Consider the following 22,816-nt stretch of genomic DNA (forward strand, 5'->3'; position numbering starts at 1 on the left):
CTACCATTGCCAGACACCATCAGCCTATGAGTCTAAAGTAAATAGTCTAATAATACCTCATCATATGACATATATGAAATAGCTTTTCTATAAAAATAAAAAAAAACCTGGGTCTGTCTGGACACCTCATGCCTCACCACTGTCACTGCTGCCATGCGAACAGTGCAGGCCCCTGCCGAAGGGAGATTATTTCTTGCTGGCTCGTAATATCTGCAGTAATTATTTCACTTGCTTAAACAAAATAATCCTTCTCTAAACACTGATGCACCACGGCAACACCGCCCTTCCCATTTTATTTGCCCGAGTGAAAAAGCCATCAGAAAAGGTGACCGGCTATGGCTGCTTAGACAATTGCACCCTTGTGGGAATGGCAGCATGAATGGTACAGTGGACACCCCAGCACTATTGACGTTATAAAACATGTAAATGAAACACATTACGACTGACAATCAATTGTCCGTGAGCGCCAGCGAACCTGCCCTCCTTTTCCCTGTGACAGCAACAAAATAGTGCCTACCTTGGGAAGAGGAAAACATTTGTGAAAAGGGAAGGGGGGGGGGGGGCTTGGTGGGGGGGGGGGGGGGGGGGAGGAAAGGGAAGGGGAGCTTTTTCTCTTCGACTCGGGAGCAAATGCACCTTAAAAGCAAATGAATAATAGAGATGGACAAAATGTTTAGACTGGAAGGAATCTGCCATTGTTTGGGCTGAAGGCAGGGCTGAGGCTAAAGAATTAGTAGGACTCCTTTATATCTTTAGCGTGAATGCACACAGCCTTTTACAATCACATTCACAGCATTGTATTAAACTATTGGAGCCAGAGAGAGAGAGAGAGAGAGAGAGAGAGAGAGAGAAAGCTGGAAAGTGTCATCCTTTAGTTTTGTACCTTTAATTATGTAATCAACATATCCTGGAGCATGGTAACATCTATGGAGAGGCTTTCTGTTGATTGAAAATGTATAGGTCTTTGCATTGTATTACAGGAAATGTCAGAGAAACAGACCTTTGGAATTGCTACCTTCACATTTGAAACGTCTCCTGAAAAAGTGGTAGCGTTTTTATGTACCAACTCATAAAATGGCACGCCCTGTACAGGCAAAACCACATAAGGCACACAACTCCAACATTACTCCGGAGTTGAACGTAAAACAAAGTAGATGAGCAGGAGATGCTGACCAGTACCACTGTCTGCCATTTCCATAGTAAATGTCTCTTTACCCATACTGAGAGAGGAATAAAAGTGTGGAAACTGAAAGTATGCCGTGCAAAAGTACTACTTTCTAACAGTACTGATTTGACTAATCCAGTTAGAAGGGAAGAGGTTTGTGGAGTACTTTTCCAGCTGTACTTAGAAACACACAGCGAGGTAGAGACCCCGCAGCTGGGTCTGACTTGCAACACCTGGGAAGGCAGGCAGAGAGAAAACTCCAACAAAACTACAGGGTTGCCAATATCACGTTGCACCGAACTGTGAGATTGACTTTACACTCTTTAACTCTGGATGTGATAAGCATGTATATGTGGGCCTATAGAATCACACAACGTAGGTGTGTTATCAACAAACAGCAAAGCCAAATACACCATTTATGGCTAGAGAACCATTATTGCCTACTATAATGTGACCAAATAACCTAATCTGAAAAAATTCACCTGGAATTCCAGAGTCTCACTTTAAGATCAAAATACTGGCTATAGAATTTAGCTATAATTGTGAATCGAAACGTTTAAATCCTACTCAAAATATTCTACAACTACAGATACATGTTTTCTGGGAAACACGACAAACTGCCATGCAGAAAAAAAAACATTTATTTCTCTACCCATATCATAAATAAATCATTTACATCATCAATCTATCATTATTCAAAATATTTCAATTGATGGTCTATTTAAAATAAAAAAAATGTTTACTGCGTTCAAGTAATCTCAGTATGTAGGCTATCGGTCTGATAAGGATCCTCATATATAGCTATATAGGGGTGCTATCTATCGGCCAGACACACAAGCTCAGCTCCTATGACATCTCCCCATGCATCCAGGGGAGAAAATGAAATCCACTCTGTCTGAATAGTTCAACCACAGCATTCCCAAAGGAAGAGAGCTATTGAAGGCATCCCATGACGAGAACATTTTAAAAAATGTAAATGGGGAGGGGGGGAGGGGGGGGGGCAACTCCGGGACCACAATGGCATATTCAAAAAATATGATAGAATCTAGAATGTCGAATTTCGACTTGCTCAGTCAGCCTATAATATGTGCACGCTGCAGACCACCTCGGCACTGAGGGGGAAGCGACTAAAATAACATGTTCATTCTTTTTTTGCATTTGAGAGTGTGTGAGGTTGCTTGCTGCTGTTGCATGGCGGGAACTTGAAAGGATTTTTTGTTTCTGACAAATGCAAATGTCAATCATCAGGTGTGTGTTTGTCAGAAAACACTTACTTGAATGGAGTGTTTTAAAGTAATCCAAACTTTTGTTTACTGGAACAGGTGGGAACTGGTGCTCAGAGGAAAGAACATTCTTATCTCCTAGAAACTACAGTGAAAAGGGGGAACCTACTTTCACTCCTATCTTTTGTTATTCAGAACAACAACAAGCTTGAAGCTACACTTGTAAGCATCAATGACTCTCCTTGTATTGATTGTGCAAAATCAATACACAACATTTAATAAGGAAAAGAGCCACATAAAGGGAGACATTTCACAAGTGTGAGCAAAATTCAGACGCATTTGATAAGGCTACTTTGTACAACAACAGAGACTGAAAATCCCAGGGACAAAATAAAATGCAAAGCATTCCCGTGTAAGAATATATCTCGGGACCCAGACATGTGGTGATGCTGGATTTACTTGTGCACAGGGTGTATTGTAGTCAACAGTCCACAAAAGGGAAAGGAACAAACGTATATTCCCTCCGAAAAGCGATCCACGACATGGCTCAATAACTCCCAACATGTAACACAGTTCGGTGGGTGGACAAACAGTTGACAATAATAGAGTGACAAATGTATCCTTCGCCGCTATTTGCTCCACACAAAGCACTTCATATTGCTCATAATAAAATAAATGACACGAGACACACCACCGGTCAATATCACCATCTTAGCGCACATGCCATCTTATTTGGTTACAATAAATTAGTAAACTAAGCTATTGCAGCCTGTTCACTGCGAATTGTCCCCCCCCATGTTCTGTTTCATATTCTTGTCAATTGCCAACGGTGTGGGACTCTAATCATTCCCTACTAAAAGGGGACTATGCTTCGAGAGAAAGTAGATAGACACTACAACAAATCATTTGGGTAAAACGCGAGAACTAAACATACCAAGAACGTGTAGACATAAATTATGAATTTCATTAATGTCAGAATATACTCAGGGGTGTGAGAGTCTAAGCAATGCGTAGCATAAGGAACAAACACTTGATGAAATAAAATACTCAAACAACTAAATCTACAGGTACGTCAAGTACAGAACAGCAAATACAATTAGTCCTCATCTAACGGGTTTGTCTTGGTGGAAAATAAGGGACTTCGCGACTGAACCGTTATCTGGGCAGGGGGAACTTTCTGAAATTCCTCCCACTGCTACTCAGTCTTTTCGCACAACGATAAACTCTCAACTTATTACAACTTCCATTAAATCGTCTCTGTAAAAATGACGAAATGAGCGAACACGTTGTGCTCCTAATTTCACAACGAAGGATAGACAGTCCCGCCTGTGTACACAGCACAATACTGACACATTACGCATTATTTCCCAGTTAGAAGTGTCCCTTTATTTCCTATGAGACGAGAGCAGAACAGAACACGCATTTGGCTATTCGTAGCCAGCCCCTCTGAACTACAGTCAACAGTGACAACATTACAACTCTAGATCCACAACAAACATATTTCGCAAATGACAGTTTTTCCTGTCTTTTCTTACCGTTTTTCCTTCTTGGATTGGCTTGTTTTCGCCTCTTACACCTGGGGCCATCCGCCATGATCTCGTGCTTCATTGATAAGAGTGGATCAGATGGCAGCTCGCATGGACTCGACTCCTTGAATCAGCAGCAGCAGCAGCAGCGGCACGCAGGCTCAATATCTAACAACCAAACACAGGCAGCAACAATGTGGGTACACTGGACCGACTGGGAGTAACCATTTAAATATCAGGCGCCAAATGAAACAGAAAATAATAGAAAACCCAACTGATATACAAAACGTTTATTTTATACCCATGCTAAAGTACGATAAGGGGTCGATCAATGTATTGTTGATCTGTATAATGCCAGTGATCGGGATGATGATAAGTGGAAGTGAACATTGACGACGGGGAAGGAGAGGATGCAGAGAAAGGGGGAGACAGGGAGATAGATACACCTTCAGCATGAGGAATAATTCACACGGACTGGCCCTGCTGGGTTAAGCATGCGTTTTTACATTGTGTTAATTTAAATAAGAAAAGTTTGATAATTTCTAATTTTTATTATTTTGTGCTGTTTCCATTTTATGTTCTGCTTCGATATATATATATATATAAAATAATAACTCGTTATTGATTTATCCGGGTTCATGTTTTTTTTACCTACATTTTTTAAATTGAGAGTAACCGATATTGATGATGACACAATGTTAAAGTTGTGAGTTCAACGTTAGGCTTTGTGTCAAATGTAAATATCAGAAAGGCAGAAAAAAAGAACAGTTTCAATCCGCCAGGCAATATATCACTTAAAACACAAGACAATACAAAATAAAGATGATACAAAAAGCTGTGTTGTGAAATACGTAGATCCTAAATGCCTAAATGTAAAAGAACTCCACCATTAATTTACGAACATTACAAAATGTGTTAATTTAAGATTCATTTTAGATTGCATGCGTATTTTATGTTTTTAGGCCTATCATGCTGAAAAACGTACATAAATAAATAAGTAAAAACAGACAAAACATGAAAACATTCATGATTTCAATGGACTAATCGAGCAAAAATTAGTGGGTTAATTTCTGCCATTGGATTGTATTGCTATGGGGAACGACCCACGACAGGAAGAACAAATAAATTTAAAAAACTTGCAAATACCACAAAATGATGTGTCAACAAAAATACAATTATCCAGACAGGATATGAAACAGATTATAGCTATCTGAACAAAATAATGTAAATGACGTTGACATGATAAGCGAATATTTACCCTATTGTGAGACAGACAACTTCTACTCTACGAAACCAAAGGATACAGAAAGACACTAACAAAAAGGAGTTGGACACAAAAGGGTGCATGCATGGCTCGGTGAAACTGAATCCAAAGCTGAAGAAGAACGAGCTTATTTATTATTTTTTTCCTCGTGGTTTTTCGGCTCGAAGAGTAGGCTTTTCAGCAAATTCTACAAAACTGCATCTTCTCTGATGAAACGCACTGCAAGCCTAGATACTTAAAGCGCACCGCTCCCTCATCCACCTGTGCAGGTAGAGAAAGTTTAACGTGAACGCAATGCTATAGCACCAAAGCCCTTACAAACGCTCTAAGTCGCAATCTCTAAAACTATAAATGACCCATTGTATAAAGGTTATTAGTCGAGGTAAAGAAATGGACACATACCTGATTTCCTATAGTAGTATCTTTTCGGTTGACTTCGGTTGTAGTGATAACACGAGACTGCAGCGGTAAGCAATTGTGGAGAGAAATGTGCAGGGATCCTTGCAATGATAATAAAGCCTTAGAAATAGTGGTTCGAGAAGGACCGTTATTCCTGCTAGGGCAGGTTAGGACTGATCTCTTTCAGACACTCCAGGAAACAAACCTGGGGACGGACTGACGTGTTACGCCTCTTCTAATGACATTTTTTCTTTCTCTTTTCTGTAATACAGTGGAGAGGAGAGAACCAACCCTGGGACACGCGCCACCTATCGTCACCGGAGGGGATAATTGAGAAGGACCAAACGTGAGCATCTTTTGCTAAACGTAATACGTTTTTTTCTCTCTCTCTCTCCCAGGCTGTTTGATCCGAGTGAAATGAACGGTGACTGTCGGACTATGACTACCATGTATAGCAGCCGAAGAAGAAAGAATATTATCCAGAAGAAGAAAAGTTGGAACACTCTTATTCAACCGACATGACCACAACTGGAAGGGGGAAAACGGACCAAAATGATAGCGTTGGAAGTTTGACTGACTCTCCAACACAGTCTCACACATACCAGGGATGAAAATAAAAGGTTTGCGGAGTGTTAAGGAAGTGAGCATCAGCGGTTTGGGTTGTTAATGTTTTATATTTGTAAACGTTTATTTATTTGCCTCCCTCTATGGACGTGCGTTTATTTTTACTATCGCAATAACCACTATGAGTGGAGCATGTATAACGGCGCATGCCCCGTGCACCTACAAGAGCGAAAGAGATGTGTATATTGACGTGCTTCTCGCACGTGCCAGGTGCAGTCAGGTGCGTACAGGTACTTTCGTAGAAGTTTTCCCCGTGTGTTTTAAACAAAGTCCATGTGAACTCATCTTTCTGACTAGGTTTGAAAGACGTCAAGTGTATACTTCATTCATTTTTTTTCACAGGTGTTATTCAAGGTTATATCGACGAACATATTTCACTCTATTGCAACTATACGACATGGCTATTACTCCAATTAAGGTTTCTCTATTTGATTAATTCATTTATTTCCTGGTGATGCTGCTGCTTCAATGTATGTCTCTCTCTCTCTCGCTGTAAATGGAGAGGAAGGCTCCACCTTTGCAACGCTGTGATTGGCTATGTAAATAAAGTCTTATATTTGCTGTCCTGTCCTATGCAGTTATCAACTGTATGGATAATTAAATCATCAATCAAGATGCTCGACTGTTTGATGCCTTTGTCCGAAGCCAATCAAATTCCAGAGAGCTCGGAAGCACAGCTCGAGAGGAAAAGGTGCTCAGCATCTGGCATTAAATGTTCCAAAAGACGGTCGATATAGACAACACAGCTGAAAATAGATTGCTATTAGAGTATTTTTCAATATTTTTTATCTGCAATTAATTTGAATGAATTATATATAATTGTAGTAATTATAATTCTGATTATTATAAACCATATGAATATAATGTTGTGTTTGTAATATTATTATTATGTTAATTATTACATGTACAGTATTGTATTTATTTACAGCCTACGACTCTATTTATATTGCACTGTTATATTTTCATTAGCTAGTTATGTACAAAATAACTTTGTTGTCATTTATGCAGCTGTTATTGGTCACAGCCAGGTGATAGAGCGTTACAGACTTGAAGAAGGGGACCCGCTTTACTGCAGCTGGTAGGTAGGCTACTCCCAACTCAAGTTTTGCAGCTCCACGGAGTTATCTGCTTTGTGTGAGGTTAATGTTATGTACAGCGTGTGTGAGAGATGAAGACTTGTGTAGGCGTGTGATTCGCTTCCGACTTTGACAGAAAATAATAGCCTACAATTGCACGCCAGATAAAGACGCAAAGTCATTCATTTTAAGTGCGCACTGAATGTATGTCAAGCAAGTCCAGGGTCTCTGTTTGACTTGCCAAATCCCTCTGTGCTGCCGCTCCACGACTGGAGCGGTGTCCCCTGCTCATTCATCCCCTCGCGCTCTCTGAGTGACACCGCTCCTTGCTTTCAGCTTGAATATTTTATACAAACACATACAGCGAGAAAAGGGGATTACTGACGATGGTTGACCTATAGGGGGACTTTAGGGTTAATGAATCTGTTCATTTAATCGAGAGGAAACACAACACACTCTTGTGGCTCTAGAAAGCAAGTCTCTTTATTTGCACGTGCCATGTTTGCTGGTATGAATATCAACGCAGCATATATATGCCCTTTGTCAGTTTTATCATTACTTATGTATTTATCAAGGACTCAAATACGACTGTTTCATGAAGCAGTAAATGCATATAGGCTATGTCAATTTCAACTAGGTTGACATTTAAATGAGCATGTTGTGTGACATCAACAAAAACTGTATTGCTTATATCCTATGCTCCACAGAAGCAGTGTTGGCCAATGGTTTATAACATAGTGTTGCAGTACAGAATGCATAGTGGAAACAGTAATGATCCTGGTATTTAACCTGGTAGTTGATCAACCGGTCAACTGGTTTTACGCACCTGTCAGGTGTAAGGAGTCGAGTGTTAAAACACTGTGCATTTGTGTTTAGGGGTCCCGAAATTTGGGGGGGGGGGGGGGGGGGGAGCGAACCCAAGACCGTTTTTTGTCTGCCACACTTTGAATGCAGAGGACAGGCAGGTGTCTCCGTTCAGTTCATAGACTCCACTGCTGAAGCACACTACTGTTCATGATTATATCAGGCACCAGATTTGACTTCCCACGGGCTACAGCAGTGTCATAAAGCATAGTGGGTGTTTTCTTTGTACACTAATACGCTGTTTTGTCTGACCACAACGCGTTGGCAGGAGAACTCGACAGGTACAAGTACAGCAGCTACACACATCACAGTCCGTTGTGCGATCACAAACCACAAAACGATTTTATTTTCCCAAAGATATGTCATTTCTGTTGTCCTCCCCACACAGTCCCATGGAAACACACATATCTTTGGATTCCAACTCCCTGCAGGACTGCTGTTCTGTGCTTCGAAAGGAGCGGCGATCGAGATGGAATTGCTCCCTGGAAATGTTACATCTACGCTACAACTTAGGAGGAGGAGGAGGAGGAGGAGGAGGGGGAGGGAGAGGAGGAGAATGCACAGGTGGTGGTGGGGAAAGAATCAAATGGAGTGGAATCCCCAAACTAAATAAGAGAGTGAGGGGTGAGGGGGATGAGTGGAGGAGGAGGAGAACAGGACTATGTCATTTCCTGTACATGAGAACATACCCCAAAGCTGCTCTACATTTCACTGTTTTAATGTCTCCCCCTGAATAATTTCACATACCACAAGTACGGTATATGATACATTATGTTAAGTAAGATTTATGTTGAAGATAATTCAATGTCTCACACCAGGTATGACTGCCTTTATGACTACTTATATCCTATACACCCGCTGACAGCTCCTTACAGCGATGGTGAGTATAAAGTATGTCCGAGGCCCTAAACATGCAGTTGACAGCCTTCTAAAGGTGTGCGGTATACAATACAATGTATAAGGGCCTAAATACACTACAATGACGACAACAACATTGACTGTAGATCTCTCTATGGGACCCGTTCTGTGATGTGCTGATCCCACTACTGTAAATAGCTGTAGATATAATGTCATTTGAAACTCTGCCGTTGCTCGCAGTGTACAGAGTGAAGAACATGAGCGATTGATGGACAATTGGAGAACAGAGGTGACCGTGTGTGTTTGTGTGATCTTCGAGGAGAAGTCTCAAACACGCAACATGAATTTGGTTTACATTCGCTACAGGCCTTACAGGCAAACGAGCACTTGTCCTTTGCTTGTGCTTTTCTCAAAAACACTTCAGATGTTTCTCAGTGTATATAAAAGAAAGTGAAAGAGAGGAGAGAGGGAGAGAGAGAGAGAGAGAGAGAGAGAGACAGAGAGAGAGAGAGAGAGAGAGAGACAGAGAGACAGAGAGACAGAGAGACAGAGAGACAGAGAGAGAGATCACAAAGTAACAGAACAGATTGCTTAGAAACAAAAATCTTACGTCAGAAACGTATTGATTTTTCTTCTGTTGGTTGCTCTTGTTAAAATCAACAGAGTAAGTGCATGGTGATTGAGACTGCGAACGAAAAACTTATTCAGTTGCGCAGCTCAATAAGACACAGATCAGATGTTCTGCTTTACTTTGTATCTTTCCTGTGGAAAGAGGTCAGGTCCCCAGTGGCCAGAAAAGTAACAGATTAATATTGTGTGTTAATATTTTGATTGTCCCTCTTTGTGAAGCATATATACCAAGAAGGGATAGAAACATAAAACACAGTTGATTCATGTTTGGCATGGACAAGAGTTAGTCCTCTTTTACCTAAAGGTAAGCTGTTCAGGAAAACAGGAAACGTATTTCAGTCTCGACTCTAAAGATGACTTATCACTCCCTGGAATTAATAAATGAGGGTGGCTATGATGCGTTATTGATAAAACATTTGAATAATTGTTGTATCTCTAATCTCCACCTACATTTGCATATCAGCCTTTTTTTTAACGTCTGCTTCCATATATGACGCAAGCTACTTCCTCTTAGGACATAGAAATACAATTAATATAACTGACTTATATCCTCAAACCAAACCTTGTCTACCCTCTCTCTCTCTCTCTCTCTCTCTCTCTCTCTCTCTCTCTCTCTCTCTCTCTCTCTCTCTCTCTCTGTCCCTCTCTCTCTCTCTCTCTCTCTCTCTCTCTCTCTCTCTCTCTCTCTCTCTCTCTCTCTCTCTCTCTCTCTCTGTCTCAGCAATCTCTCAGCAACTCCAATACAGTGTGTTCATTTACACTAACCTGGTCCATTGCAAGGGTAATATGTCACGGAGAAAAAGCCAATAAACTCAATTTGACTAGGCTGAAGTAACAATGCAGAAAATGACATGTAATTCTCCCCACCCTCCCAACTACCAGACACTGTTTACTTAATGGAATTATGGTAGGACAATTATCAGGTTCAGTCCTCCTAAGAGAGAGAGAGAGAGAGAGAGGGGAGGGGGGGGGGGTTACTTGACTCTTTAAATGACCAGGACATAAAATAATACAGCAAATTTTAGTCATTGTGAGTTGTAACACTGTCTATCTTAACATTGTTTGTGATTTATTTTCATCCTCAGAGAAGTAATAATCAATGTGAAGCTGCTTGTCACTGTAAGGTAGGTAAAAGAGGACTAACTGTTTTATTTTCTTATTTACAATGACAATGGCATTCCCCGGCCAAACCCTCACCACGCTGGGCCAATTGTTCACCAGCCTTTGAAACTTCTGATCATGGTCAGTTGTGATACAGCCTGAGATTGAACCAGGGTGCGTAAGGACATCTCTTTGCCCTATGATGCAGTGCCTTGGACCTCTGCGCCACTCGGGAGCCCTGCAGCTAACAGGTGTACCCGCAGTGGTTTCTCCTACGCTGGCACACTGAAACAGTTTTCGGCAAATAGAGGTGTCGATATAGTCTTGTTGCACTCTCGTCAAGAAAAAAAAAGACAATTGCTATTACAATACTCTATCAAACAATACATACTGTACCAATAGGTGAGTCAAGCTTGTTGTCAGATGTAACTGTCCTGTGTACGGAGCACGTCAATACAGGAGCACTGTCAAATATCAGGGTTTTAGAACTATGAACAAATGACTATTGTGATGTGATAATTTCCCCCCTCTCTCTCTCTGTACAGTGGTGGTCTGGTGCCCCCTCTCTCTCTCTCTCTCTCTCTCTCTCTCTCTCTCTCTCTCTCTCTCTCTCTGTACAGTGGTGGTCTGGTGCCCTCTTTCTCTCTCTCTCTCTCTCTCTCTCTCTCTGTACAGTGGTGGTCTGGTGCCCTCTTTCTCTCTCTCTCTCTCTCTCTCTCTCTCTCTCTCTCTCTCTCTCTCTCTCTCTCTCTCTGTACAGTGGTGGTCTGGTGCCCTCTCTCTCTCTCTCTCTCTCTCTCTCTCTCTCTCTCTCTCTCTCTCTCTCTCTCTCTCTCTCTCTCTCTCTCTCTGTAAAGCGGTGGTCTGGTGCCCTCACCCTCTCACCTCTCACTGCAGTCTTTTTGGCACTTCCATAAATGGAGAGAAATTGAAGGGAGTTGGTTCCTCCTTTGATCCTGGTGCTTGTTGTCAAAGCGCCTGGGATTGAAGAGACTGTTGGCCACAATTGACTGCGACAATTAGGAGATGATCAGAGCCCTGGAGTGGAGCACTTAAAGGGTAATTTACATGTCAGTTTGTTGAATAATAAAAAATATCAAAAAAAAGAAGAGGGCCGAAAAAAGATATTCAGCTCAGATTTGTTCTTTTATTTATTTTTTCTTCTATGCCCGCCTTGTAAACTGTAATTTGTCCTCTTGCTAAGGAAAAACCTGGCAGAGGAGCTGGATTCTCATTACCATTTGAAAAGAAGCAATCATGGGGCCACTGCTGAGCCTATTGTCCAGTGAAAATGCTGATTTGCAGGCAGTGAGTGAAGGGAAACCTTCTGCTGAGGTAACTCCTATAGTAGCCTCCTAATGGTCTCTTCTCTCTTCTTCTGAGGTTTCTACTGCCTGTCCCATTATTGGGCTGTTTTATAGCTCGGAGAAGACAGTGGACTCTAGGCAACCTCCTGGTCACTGAATAACCAGAGAGGAGGGACAGCGGGACGGAGGGATAGAGGGAGGGAGGAAAAAGGGAGGGGGGTGGTGGTGGTGTAAAGCTAACAGCAGGTTGATAGGATAATACCCGTCATCTGTTGCCAAGGATCATTCCTATTGCACCTTGCGCCTGGTCGCTCCCTTTACTTCATTTCTCCTGACTGCCATGTCAAGTCCGCTACCGCTGTTTTGTCTGTTCGTCTGACTGGGGTTGTAACACTCAGTGGGACAATACATCGACTAGGGAGAGAAGGTGGAAGGTCTTCTAGGTGTTTTTGTCCGGCCAGGTCTCCCTGTTTGAATAATCTCTCACACAATAATCTAACTCCCCTCTTTTTTCTACTGTTAATTAATTCATCCAGATTTTCTTCTTCCCTGTCAACCTATAAACACATCCCTAATCTAAATCTGTCCAATGGCCTTAGAAGTGTAAATGAGTCAAATGAGTAACAGAATCTATACTGAAAAAAATATAGAAATATAAAATATAAGCGCAACATTGAACAATTTCATTGATTTTACTGAGTTACAGTTTATATGAGGAAATCAGTCAATTGAAAAAAAATAATTAGGCCCTAATCTATGGATTTCACATGACTGGGAATACAGATATGCATCTGTTGGTCACAGATACCCCCCAAAAATGGGCTAATGCTCACCCACACAACGCCATACTCATCGTCTGCGATTGTGAGGCCGGTTGGACGAACTGACAAAATCTCTAAAACGACGTTGGAAGCGGTTTATGGTAGAGAAATGAACATTCAATTCTCTGGCAACAGCTCTGGTGGACATTCCTTGAGACATCTGTGGCATTGTGTTGTATGACAAAACTGCACATTTTAGAGTGGTCTTTTATTGTCCCCAGCACAAGGTGCACCCGTGTAATGATCATGCTGTTTAATCAGGTTCTTGATATGCCACACCTGTCAGGTGGATGGATTATCTTGGTAAACTAATTTGTGCACAACATGTGAGAGAAAAATATTTTTTGTGTGTAAGGAAGATTTTGGGGGATCTTTTTTTTTCAGCTCATGAAACATGGGACCAATACTTTACGTGTCGCGTTTATATTTTTGTTCAGTGTAGTTTACTAATCCCAGGAAAATCAGATTGATTAATCTCTCTGCTCTGGAAATTAAACCCAGCTGAATTAGGAATATAGAGACAGGTTGAGGTGGGATTACAGATGACAGATTTCCCCAGATTGGGAAGATATGCTCAGTCATTCCCGTTCACACTCAAACAACCATACTGTATGGATCTACACAAACAGACACAATAATAAAGACATGAATGAATAAAATATCACAATTTGCAATGCATTTATTCCTGAAACACCACAATTTGTGTTTAAGTGTTTAAACTCTTAAATCCTCACCACTTAATTATGTTGTCAGTAATGGATTGGCTATGTATAATGCTCTATTCCAAACAGGCAAGATGGTATTTGGTAAAACACACGTGCGCACACACACACACACACACACGTGCACACACACACACGTGCACACACACACACACGTGCGCACACACACACACACACACACACACACACACACACACACACACACACACACACACACACACACACACACACACACACACACACACACACACACACACAGGGTAATGAGAGGTGGAGACACACAGACGGATATGTGTGTGTGTTTGAGTCTTTGCCTTGTTCCATCGGAGTAGACAGAGAGAGGGGCTGGCAAATCTGGATCAAACCGCAGCCACAGCAGGAGGTGTAGGTCTCCCAGGTAATGGTTAAATGATGAGCAGATGAACTGTCAACCTATTGATTTAAGTGTTTTGTTCCAGCCAGTCACTATTAACTTTGACTAGTTTTGTCCCTTATATTCACAGTGAGGTACTGAATGAATAGGTGGGTGTCACAAAATACCAGGGAAACAAAGACCCTTTTGTTTGTTTGATGTGTGTAATGACAGACAAATAGAGGTGTTTCCTTTATGTCAATGGTTATGTCTGTACTCTGTGCACGGGGCCTTTCTGCTTTCGTTTAATGCATACTGTATCTGTTGTCAGAGCATTCAACTACATAAACTACTGTCCATTTAATAAAACATAGCAATAAAGTTAGCCTTTTTATAATCTCCATACCATCTGCTAAAGTTTAACCTATTGCCCCTGACCTGATCTTTGACATCACTGATCTGACCTGATCTTTGACATCGGGGCTAATCAGTTGCCCCGACACTTGTTTTGCAAAGTTGTTTCCAATTACAGGTGAGTTGTGGGTGGCTCAAACCTTTTCTCACCCCTATGTTCACCTCTTTGACCACTTTGACACGTTCTCCCGCAACCCAGCGTACAAGTCTAAGCCACGGTATAAGACAGTCCTCAGTAGCCTGGTCTAAGGGACAGGACCAGGGCCTGAGCTTGTGGGTTTTGAGGTCTGTGGCCTTGAACCATGAGCATGTTCCTTTCGGAAAAGCCATTTTGTTGATCCCTGCCTACAGACAGAAACTAAAACAAGAAGCTCCCACGCTGAGGTCTGTCCAACGCTGGTCTGACCAAGCTGACTCCACACTCCAAGACTGCTTCCATCACGTGGACTGGGATATGTTTCGTATTCCGTCAGATAACAATATTGACGAATACGCTGATTCGGTGTGCGAGTTCATTAGAACGTGCGTTGAAGATGTCGTTCCCATAGCAACGATTTAAACATTCCCTAACTAGAAACCGTGGATAGATGGCAGCATTCGTGTGAAACTGAAGGCGCGAACCACTGCTTTTAATCAGGGCAAGGTGTCTGGTAACATGACTGAATACAAACAGTGCAGCTATTCCCTCCGCAAGGCTATCAAACAAGCTAAGCGCCAGTACAGAGACAAAGTAGAATCTCAATTCAACGGCTCAGACACAAGAGGCATGTGGCAGGGTCTACAGTCAATCACGGACTACAGGAAGAAACCCAGCCCAGTCACGAACCAGGATGTCTTGCTCCCAGGCAGACTAAATAACTTTTTTGTCCGCTTTGAGGACAATACAGTGCCACTGACACGGCCTGCAACGAAAACATGCGGTCTCTCCTTCACTGCAGCCGAAGTGAGTAAGACATTTAAACGTGTTAACCCTCGCAAGGCTGCAGGCCCAGACGGCATCCCCAGCCGTGCCCTCAGAGCAATGCGCAGACCAGCTGGCCGGTGTGTTTACGGACATATTCAATCAATCCCTATACCAGTCTGCTGTTCCCACATGCTTCAAGAGGGCCACCATTGTTCCTGTTCCCAAGAAAGCTAAGGTAACTGAGCTAAACGACTACCGCCCCGTAGCACTCACATCCGTCATCATGAAGTGCTTTGAGAGACTAGTCAAGGACCATATCACCTCCACCCTACCTGACACCCTAGACCCACTCCAATTTGCTTACCGCCCAAATAGGTCCACAGACGATGCAATCTCAACCAGACTGCACACTGCCCTAACCCATCTGGACAAGAGGAATACCTATGTGAGAATGCTGTTCATCGACTACAGCTCGGCATTCAACACCATAGTACCCTCCAAGCTCGTCATCAAGCTCGAGACCCTGGGTCTCGACCCCGCCCTGTGCAACTGGGTACTGGACTTCCTGACGGGCCGCCCCCAGGTGGTGAGGGTAGGCAACAACATCTCCTCCCCGCTGATCCTCAACACTGGGGCCCCACAAGGGTGCGTTCTGAGCCCTCTCCTGTACTCCCTGTTCACCCACGACTGCGTGGCCACGCACGCCTCCAACTCAATCATCAAGTTTGCGGACGACACAACAGTGGTAGGCTTGATTACCAACAACGACGAGACGGCCTACAGGGAGGAGGTGAGGGCCCTCGGAGTGTGGTGTCAGGAAAATAACCTCACACTCAACGTCAACAAAACTAAGGAGATGATTGTGGACTTCAGGAAACAGCAGAGGGAACACCCCCCCATCCACATCGATGGAACAGTAGTGGAGAGGGTAGCAAGTTTTAAGTTCCTCGGCATACACATCACAGACAAACTGAATTGGTCCACTCACACAGACAGCATCGTGAGGAAGGCGCAGCAGCGCCTCTTCAACCTCAGGAGGCTGAAGAAATTCGGCTTGTCACCAAAAGCACTCACAAACTTCTACAGATGCACAATCGAGAGCATCCTGGCGGGCTGTATCACCGCCTGGTATGGCAACTGCACCGCCCTCAACCGTAAGGCTCTCCAGAGGGTAGTGAGGTCTGCACAACGCATCACCGGGGGCAAACTACCTGCCCTCCAGGACACCTACACCACCCGATGCTATAGGAAGGTCATAAAGATCATCAAGGACATCAACCACCCGAGCCACTGCCTGTTCACCCCGCTGTCAACCAGAAGGCGAGGTCAGTACAGGTGCATCAAAGCTGGGACCGAGAGACTGAAAAACAGCTTCTATCTCAAGGCCATCAGACTGTTAAACAGCCACCACTAACATTGAGTGGCTACTGCCAACACACTGTCAATGACACTGACTCTACTCCAGCCACTTTAATAATGGGAATTGATGGGAAATGATGTAAATATATCACTAGCCACTTTAAACAATGCTACCTTATATAATGTTACTTACCCTACATTATTCATCTCATATGCATACGTAGATACTGTACTCTATATCATCGACTGCATCCTTATGTAATACATGTATCACTAGCCACTTTAACTATGCCACTTGGTTTACATACTCATCTCATATGTATATACTGTACTCGATATCATCTACTGTATCTTGCCTATGCTGCTCTGTACCATCACTCATTCATATATCCTTATGTACATATTCTTTATCCCCTTACACTGTGTATAAGACAGTAGTTTTTTGGAATTGTTAGTTAGATTACTTGTTCGTTATTACTGCATTGTCGGAACTAGAAGCACAAGCATTTCGCTACACTCGCATTAACATCTGCTAACCATGTGTATGTGACAAATAAAATTTGATTTGATTTGATGACCTGGTCACTGTTAAAACACTGTTAAAACCCCCTCCTCTCTTTTCTCACCATCACTCTCTCTAACTCACCTCCTTTCTCTTTCCCTCACTCCCCCTCTCTCTCCACCTCTTTCTCTCACTCTCTCACTCACTTCAACTCCCCATCACCTCTCACTTGCTGACCCCCCCACCTCTCTCTCAACCCCTCTCCCCCTCTCTCTCTGTCTCTCTCGCTCTCTCTCTCTGTCTCTCTTGCTCTCTCTCTCTCTCTCTCTCTCTCACTCACTTCCACACCCCTTCTTTCGCCCTCTCTCCCATACCCCCCTCTCTCTCATCACCCGCATCCCTCTCTCGCCCCCCTCCTTTCCCTCCTCCCTCACTCCCTCTCTCCCTCGTTTCCTCTCTCCTGTTGGTTTAGCTCTATCCTAACAAATAGGTGTTTGTATCCCAAACAGTGTCACAGTAAGTTTATGTTTGATCCTCTGCCAGCGATGGTGGAATGGTGGAATGGAAAGGTGGAATGCTTTATCAATTGCTATTAATGTTCGGGAAATAGATAAATACTTTCATTTTCTCAGATAATTTACATAGAAACGTATTTGTTGTGTTTCAGTGCGCAACAGAAACATTACAGTTTCACTACCTATGAAGTGTCAATGGGGCGGCAGGTAGCCTAGTGGTTAGAGCGTTGGACTTGTCACTGAAAGGTTGCATGATTGAATCCCTGAGCTGACAAGGTAAAAATCTGTCGTTCTGCCCCTGAACAAGACAGTTAACCCACTGATCCTAGGCTGTCATTGAAAATACAAATTTGTTCTTAACTGACTTGCCTAGTTAAATAAAGGTTCATAAAAATACGGATTTCAAAATATTTCCCAAAATAATATGGTGACGATAATCTTTGTATTTTATTTTTTAAATCCAATTATATCTTATTTTTCTTGCCAAAATAAAAAAGATTTTTACAAAATAATTCCACAACAAAATCCACCCTAAACCCAAGAGCTCTTCTCCGCCCAAGTATTCTGTCTCCCTCCCCAGCTTCCTCCAGTGAGTTATATTTGACTTTTTTGGACCCTTATTACAGAATTGTTTATCAATAGGTGCACCGAGTGTCAGTAGTTTTTCTCATCAAACAAGGTCTGACAAAGAGAGTGCGGTGCATGGGAAAGAGGCAGCTAGGTGAAACTAATGCCATAGATGTTTGATTCATCAGGGGCTTATTGTTAACAGGGACGTCTGATTGTAAAGGCTCAGTCAAGCAAAAGAGTGCAGAGTAATCAGTCGGATTTATAGTTTGCAGAGTTCCGAAAAATCAACGCCATAAACCTTTGGGTCTGGCCGAGATGAGAAAGAGAGAGAGACAGAGAGACAGACAGCAGACAGAGAGAGAGAGAGAGAGATGGGCGACTACGCCCACTCCTCCTCTTGCTTCATCCACCCACCACCACCCGTCCCCCAACAACTGTCACACACTGCCCACCCTGCCACTGACGTCCCTCTCTACAGCTCTGTCCCCTCCCCTTTTCACTCTGTACCTTGCAAATTAGAGACAGGCCTTATTGAGAGGCAGATGTAGCCCTCCTAGCGAATGAGCGGTAAGCTGTTGTACTTTAAGCCTAATGGGAAGTTTTATATGCAAGAGGCCTTGAACTGATTAGTATAATTCCTGCTTTAATACAGCAGTCCCTCCAGATTAAGGTAAACCAAATGTTGCAATCAGAGATTAGTGTACCTTGCTGGTTATTAACATCCCTGCTTGTTCCCAGCAAAGCACGTCAGAGAGAAGATAGAGAGAGAGAGAAGGAAAGAGAGAGAGAAGGAGAGAGATAAAGAGAGAAGGAGCCTTACTAAAGCTGTCCATTTATTTCCGAAGCAGCTCCCCCAAAAAAGTGCTGAAACACGAGCTTCTGCACCTGTTGGGATCTTGGTGGTGTGTGCTGGGAAGGAGCTTGCTATGGGGGAGGTGTGGGGACTGGTGTGGGGAGAGGAGGGAGAGTGTTCGGGCAGGAAGCAGAGGTGTCCTAGCTCTAGTACCTGTGCACCTGTTTGGTCGTGTCACGTCTTCCGGAGAGCTCTGCCAAATATGTCACATGACTGGACTCTTAGAGACGCTTTGTGCGTTCGACTCCGCTCGACACACTTGGCCTCCTGTGTCTCTAATCCCATTTTCTTCCACTTCAGGACACACAACATTAAACCAGCACGGGTCAGCAACATACAAGACAGACGTGTTTAGATTTATAGACAAGACGTTTCTTCTCACAAATACCTCAAAGATGTATCTGGGTCGGGTGTCTAAAAACATTACCAGAAGCAGAGACGAGAGAGAGAGAGAGCGAGAGAGCAACCTTGTGTTATGTTTAACCATTGGCTGTAACATGTTTGCTGCCTGAATATGTGCCAGGCCAGGCAGTAGTATTTGTCTTTTGGTTAGCACTGTTTGGAGGAAAAATAATTGGAGTTTTGCAGTTCAGTGAGAATGCTGAAATGCCTCGGCAGCATTTCCATAGCTAACTCGCTCTCTAAGAGCATCTATGAGATCTACCAAAGGTGGCAACACCACTCTTTCTGCCTCTCTGACACTGGTTAAGATGGTTCGATAGCTGATCCTCAATGATAATGCAGGATATCAAGGTCAGCTGTGTGCCAGAGGAGAAGCCATTATTATGGACGCTGACCCAAACAAACAGATAATTAGAATACAAACAATGCTTCACCCCCCCCCCCCCCCCCCCCCCCCCAAGAACATCAAATGTTTAGACACTCCGCGCTGCGTTCCAGTTCACCTGAGTATCAGACGGTTGATTGCAGACAGGCTAATAGGTCAAAGGTTAATAACACTTGACTCATCGGCCGCTGTAGTCCTCTATGCAGCTTTCATGTTGAGCACAGACTTCCCACTGTAGATCCCATTAACCTGGCAAAGACCATTTAAACACAAAAAAAAACTATTAGGTTCCATTTGAAACCCTTTGCTAAGTGGTCTGTGCCGTTCAACTGAAGTGATCCTTAAATGACTGTGTCATCTATCGGGCATAGTTAAACTTTCCCCTGAAGAAAGAAGTAAATATCGACATTAGCACAGACTTCATTAGCACAAGATGTTCAATGGTCGTTACCAACCGACTTGTTGATGAGAGTGTTATACTATCTGAACCCTTTGTCCACACGCCAGTCAAGTCAATACCAAAAGAGTAAAGACGTCACAGAGGTAACAGTCGTTTCCTGTAACGTGTTCATGTCGAAAGCCTTGTTGCAGATGAGCTGCTGTGCCCGCGAGTTTAGATGTAAGAGCGAAGCTCAACATTTGCACCACTGCACTTGTGCCGGGGCTGATTCTATTAAAGGTTCGATGCTGGAGTGGAGGTAAGTGAGGATGCCTTTCATGCATCATGCTCCTTCACGATGTTCACACACATCTGATTCCATCTGAGCGACGTACAATCATGTGCACAGCAAAAGGTAGGCCTGCTATGCTAATGTTCTGCCCCGTATTTCAGAATAACATTCTCATGTAACAAGCACAATTCTGACTCACTCTTGCGAGCTGTCACCTTATGATGAGGACCCTAGGCTACTTAGGGGCTAGGAGCTAGGAGAATTATAATAAGACGCATCACTCTGGTTCATTAACCTGTTCCGAGGTGCATAATATTGTTGTTGTGCCACACTATTCCTATCCTATGTTTGTGCTTATCTGGTGCAGTGCACGTGGTTCTGGTGTCTGTTTAAGCATTCTAAATATTCTGTTATAATTAACATCCATTTGGACTCTGTGCTAGAGAGAAAAGGATACAGTTGAGCTCTTCATTTCAGGACCGTGCTGAAACATGCAGGAGAACAATGCAAAACTGAGCCCCATGCGACCCCTCACAACATAATCAAATGGGGACACGGTGACAGTACGAGCGTCTGACAGGTCGACAGTTCGGATGGGTGCCTGCCAAGCAAGCCATCGCTAAATATACACAAGGGTCGGTCTTTGGCAGCTCTTCTCCATTGTCAGTTGCTGGGGCTTCGGGTTTTCTGATAAAAGAGGTCTGGTTGCGAAAGTCAAGTGACAGCCATGACAGTGGAGAGGACGTGGGTTGGGGGCCTCCTAGGCTGGGCTGGGGGTGTGGGAGTGTGGGGGCTGGTGGTGGACGTGTGTAGAGGGACCTGGTGGTCGTGACCTGTGGGAGGTTGATAGCTAGGCCCAGGCGGCCGGTAGGGAGATAGGACTTGTCATGGAGGTCCCCAGGCGTTGTGGCCAGCTAGAGTGATGGTCCTGACTGCTGTGGTTGTCCTGCTCTTTCCTGTCCTGTCGGGAATCTGTGGCTCTGGGCCGCAGCCGCAGAGCTTTGATGAACTCAGAACAATGTTGAATGGGAGTGCTTTGGCAGCTGAGACAGTGGGGATAAAGCTGCAGGTCAGAGATAACACAACCTTACAGAGCTCCCTGCGTGCGCCCACTAGTGATGGCCGTCCCATCACAGAGGAGGAACAGGAAACCGTCCAACAGGCTGTAGTTAAATAGGCTAAACTTCTGGGCCCCTCTTCTCCTTTTGTCTTCCTTAATATTGGGGGAGGTTGTTGTCTAAATGTAGTCTGACAAATAGGGGCAACTCTTCCCCCTACCTGTACCAGTTACACACACACGCACGCACGCACGCACGCACACACACACACACACACACACACACACACACACACACACACACACACACACACACACACACACACACACCACTTTTGGTATTAATCACTGTATCCACAGCGTTATATTCCATTGTTGTTGCAACTCGAACAATACCTCTCCGTCCATTCTAGCAGCAGGCTACACGGAGAATGGAACTGTTGGAAAGGGGAAACAGCTTGTGTCTCACAAAATGGGATATAACGTTGTGGATAAAGTTCATAATGAAACAATTTCATGTGTACAACATCTAAAGACCTGCATCACTATACTGAAAACTTTTCCGTTTCTTAAAAGACGTATTTGGGTGTTTTTTTCAGAGCCCCTGTACTACACAACGAAGATGAGGAAGTGACTCGCTGGTTGGGGTAAGTTTCTCAAAAACAAGTGAAATCTCCAAAAATGTGTCTGGACCCTTCCACAATATGCCATTTAAATTCGGTTGTAAAAAAAAAATATCCTTCAACTTCTTCACCTCTGAAGTCATCTTCTGGAAACAAGGTCTAATCTCAGTAAGAAGGTGATGCTAGATTTTTCAGTGGAAAACAGAGAGGATGTGACTGGCCAATGGAAGCACGCAAGACCTGTTGACCTTGTCAATGTGTGTGTGTGTGTGTGCGTGCGCGTGCGTGCGTGCGTCTGTGTGTGTCATCACATGACAAGTCAGGTCTCTAGGAGAAAAACAGGACTGTGCATCAGTCAGGAAGGAAGTGAATGCAAGGAATGATAACGAAACACTATCAATTATAACCTATGTTAGTCAACACTTAGACACCTCTGTCTGTGTCTCATCGCGTCCAACCATTGTTGTGAGATTTCATTACTGAAATATTTACTTCATGCAATAGAAATTGCACGTTTCACAAAAATCCCAGTGTTTTTCAGCGTCTTGCTGTGTTCTAAACTCTGAGCAAAGCGGAGTTATCACACAAGATTATACAGTGTTTGCCTTGTTGTTTAGGAAATCCCACAC

The 22,816-nt window shown here is 43.5% G+C and overlaps 1 protein-coding gene across 6 annotated transcripts in view; it reads right to left on the bottom strand.

Moving 5' to 3' along the window:
* Nucleotides 1-11,872, bottom strand: part of LOC109890443 (zinc finger E-box-binding homeobox 2) — an 83,156-nt gene extending 71,284 nt beyond the window's left edge. For 5 of the 6 annotated variants that reach the window (XM_031824517.1, XM_031824515.1, XM_031824514.1 and 2 more), the window contains exons 1-2: nt 5,581-5,791; nt 3,924-4,082 (exon numbers count right to left, since the gene is read on the bottom strand). In XM_031824517.1, the coding sequence (XP_031680377.1) occupies nt 3,924-3,996 (73 nt within the window). In that variant the 5' untranslated portion in view covers nt 3,997-4,082; nt 5,581-5,791. Of the gene's footprint in view, nt 1-3,923; nt 4,083-5,580; nt 5,792-11,615 lie in introns of those variants that run through there. The other variant, XM_031824513.1, reaches the window with a different exon arrangement.
* Nucleotides 11,873-22,816: the final 10,944 nt, after the last annotated feature.

The sequence above is a fragment of the Oncorhynchus kisutch genome, linkage group LG5 (genome assembly GCF_002021735.2).
Source record: "Oncorhynchus kisutch isolate 150728-3 linkage group LG5, Okis_V2, whole genome shotgun sequence".
Taxonomy (NCBI): Eukaryota; Metazoa; Chordata; class Actinopteri; order Salmoniformes; family Salmonidae; genus Oncorhynchus; species Oncorhynchus kisutch.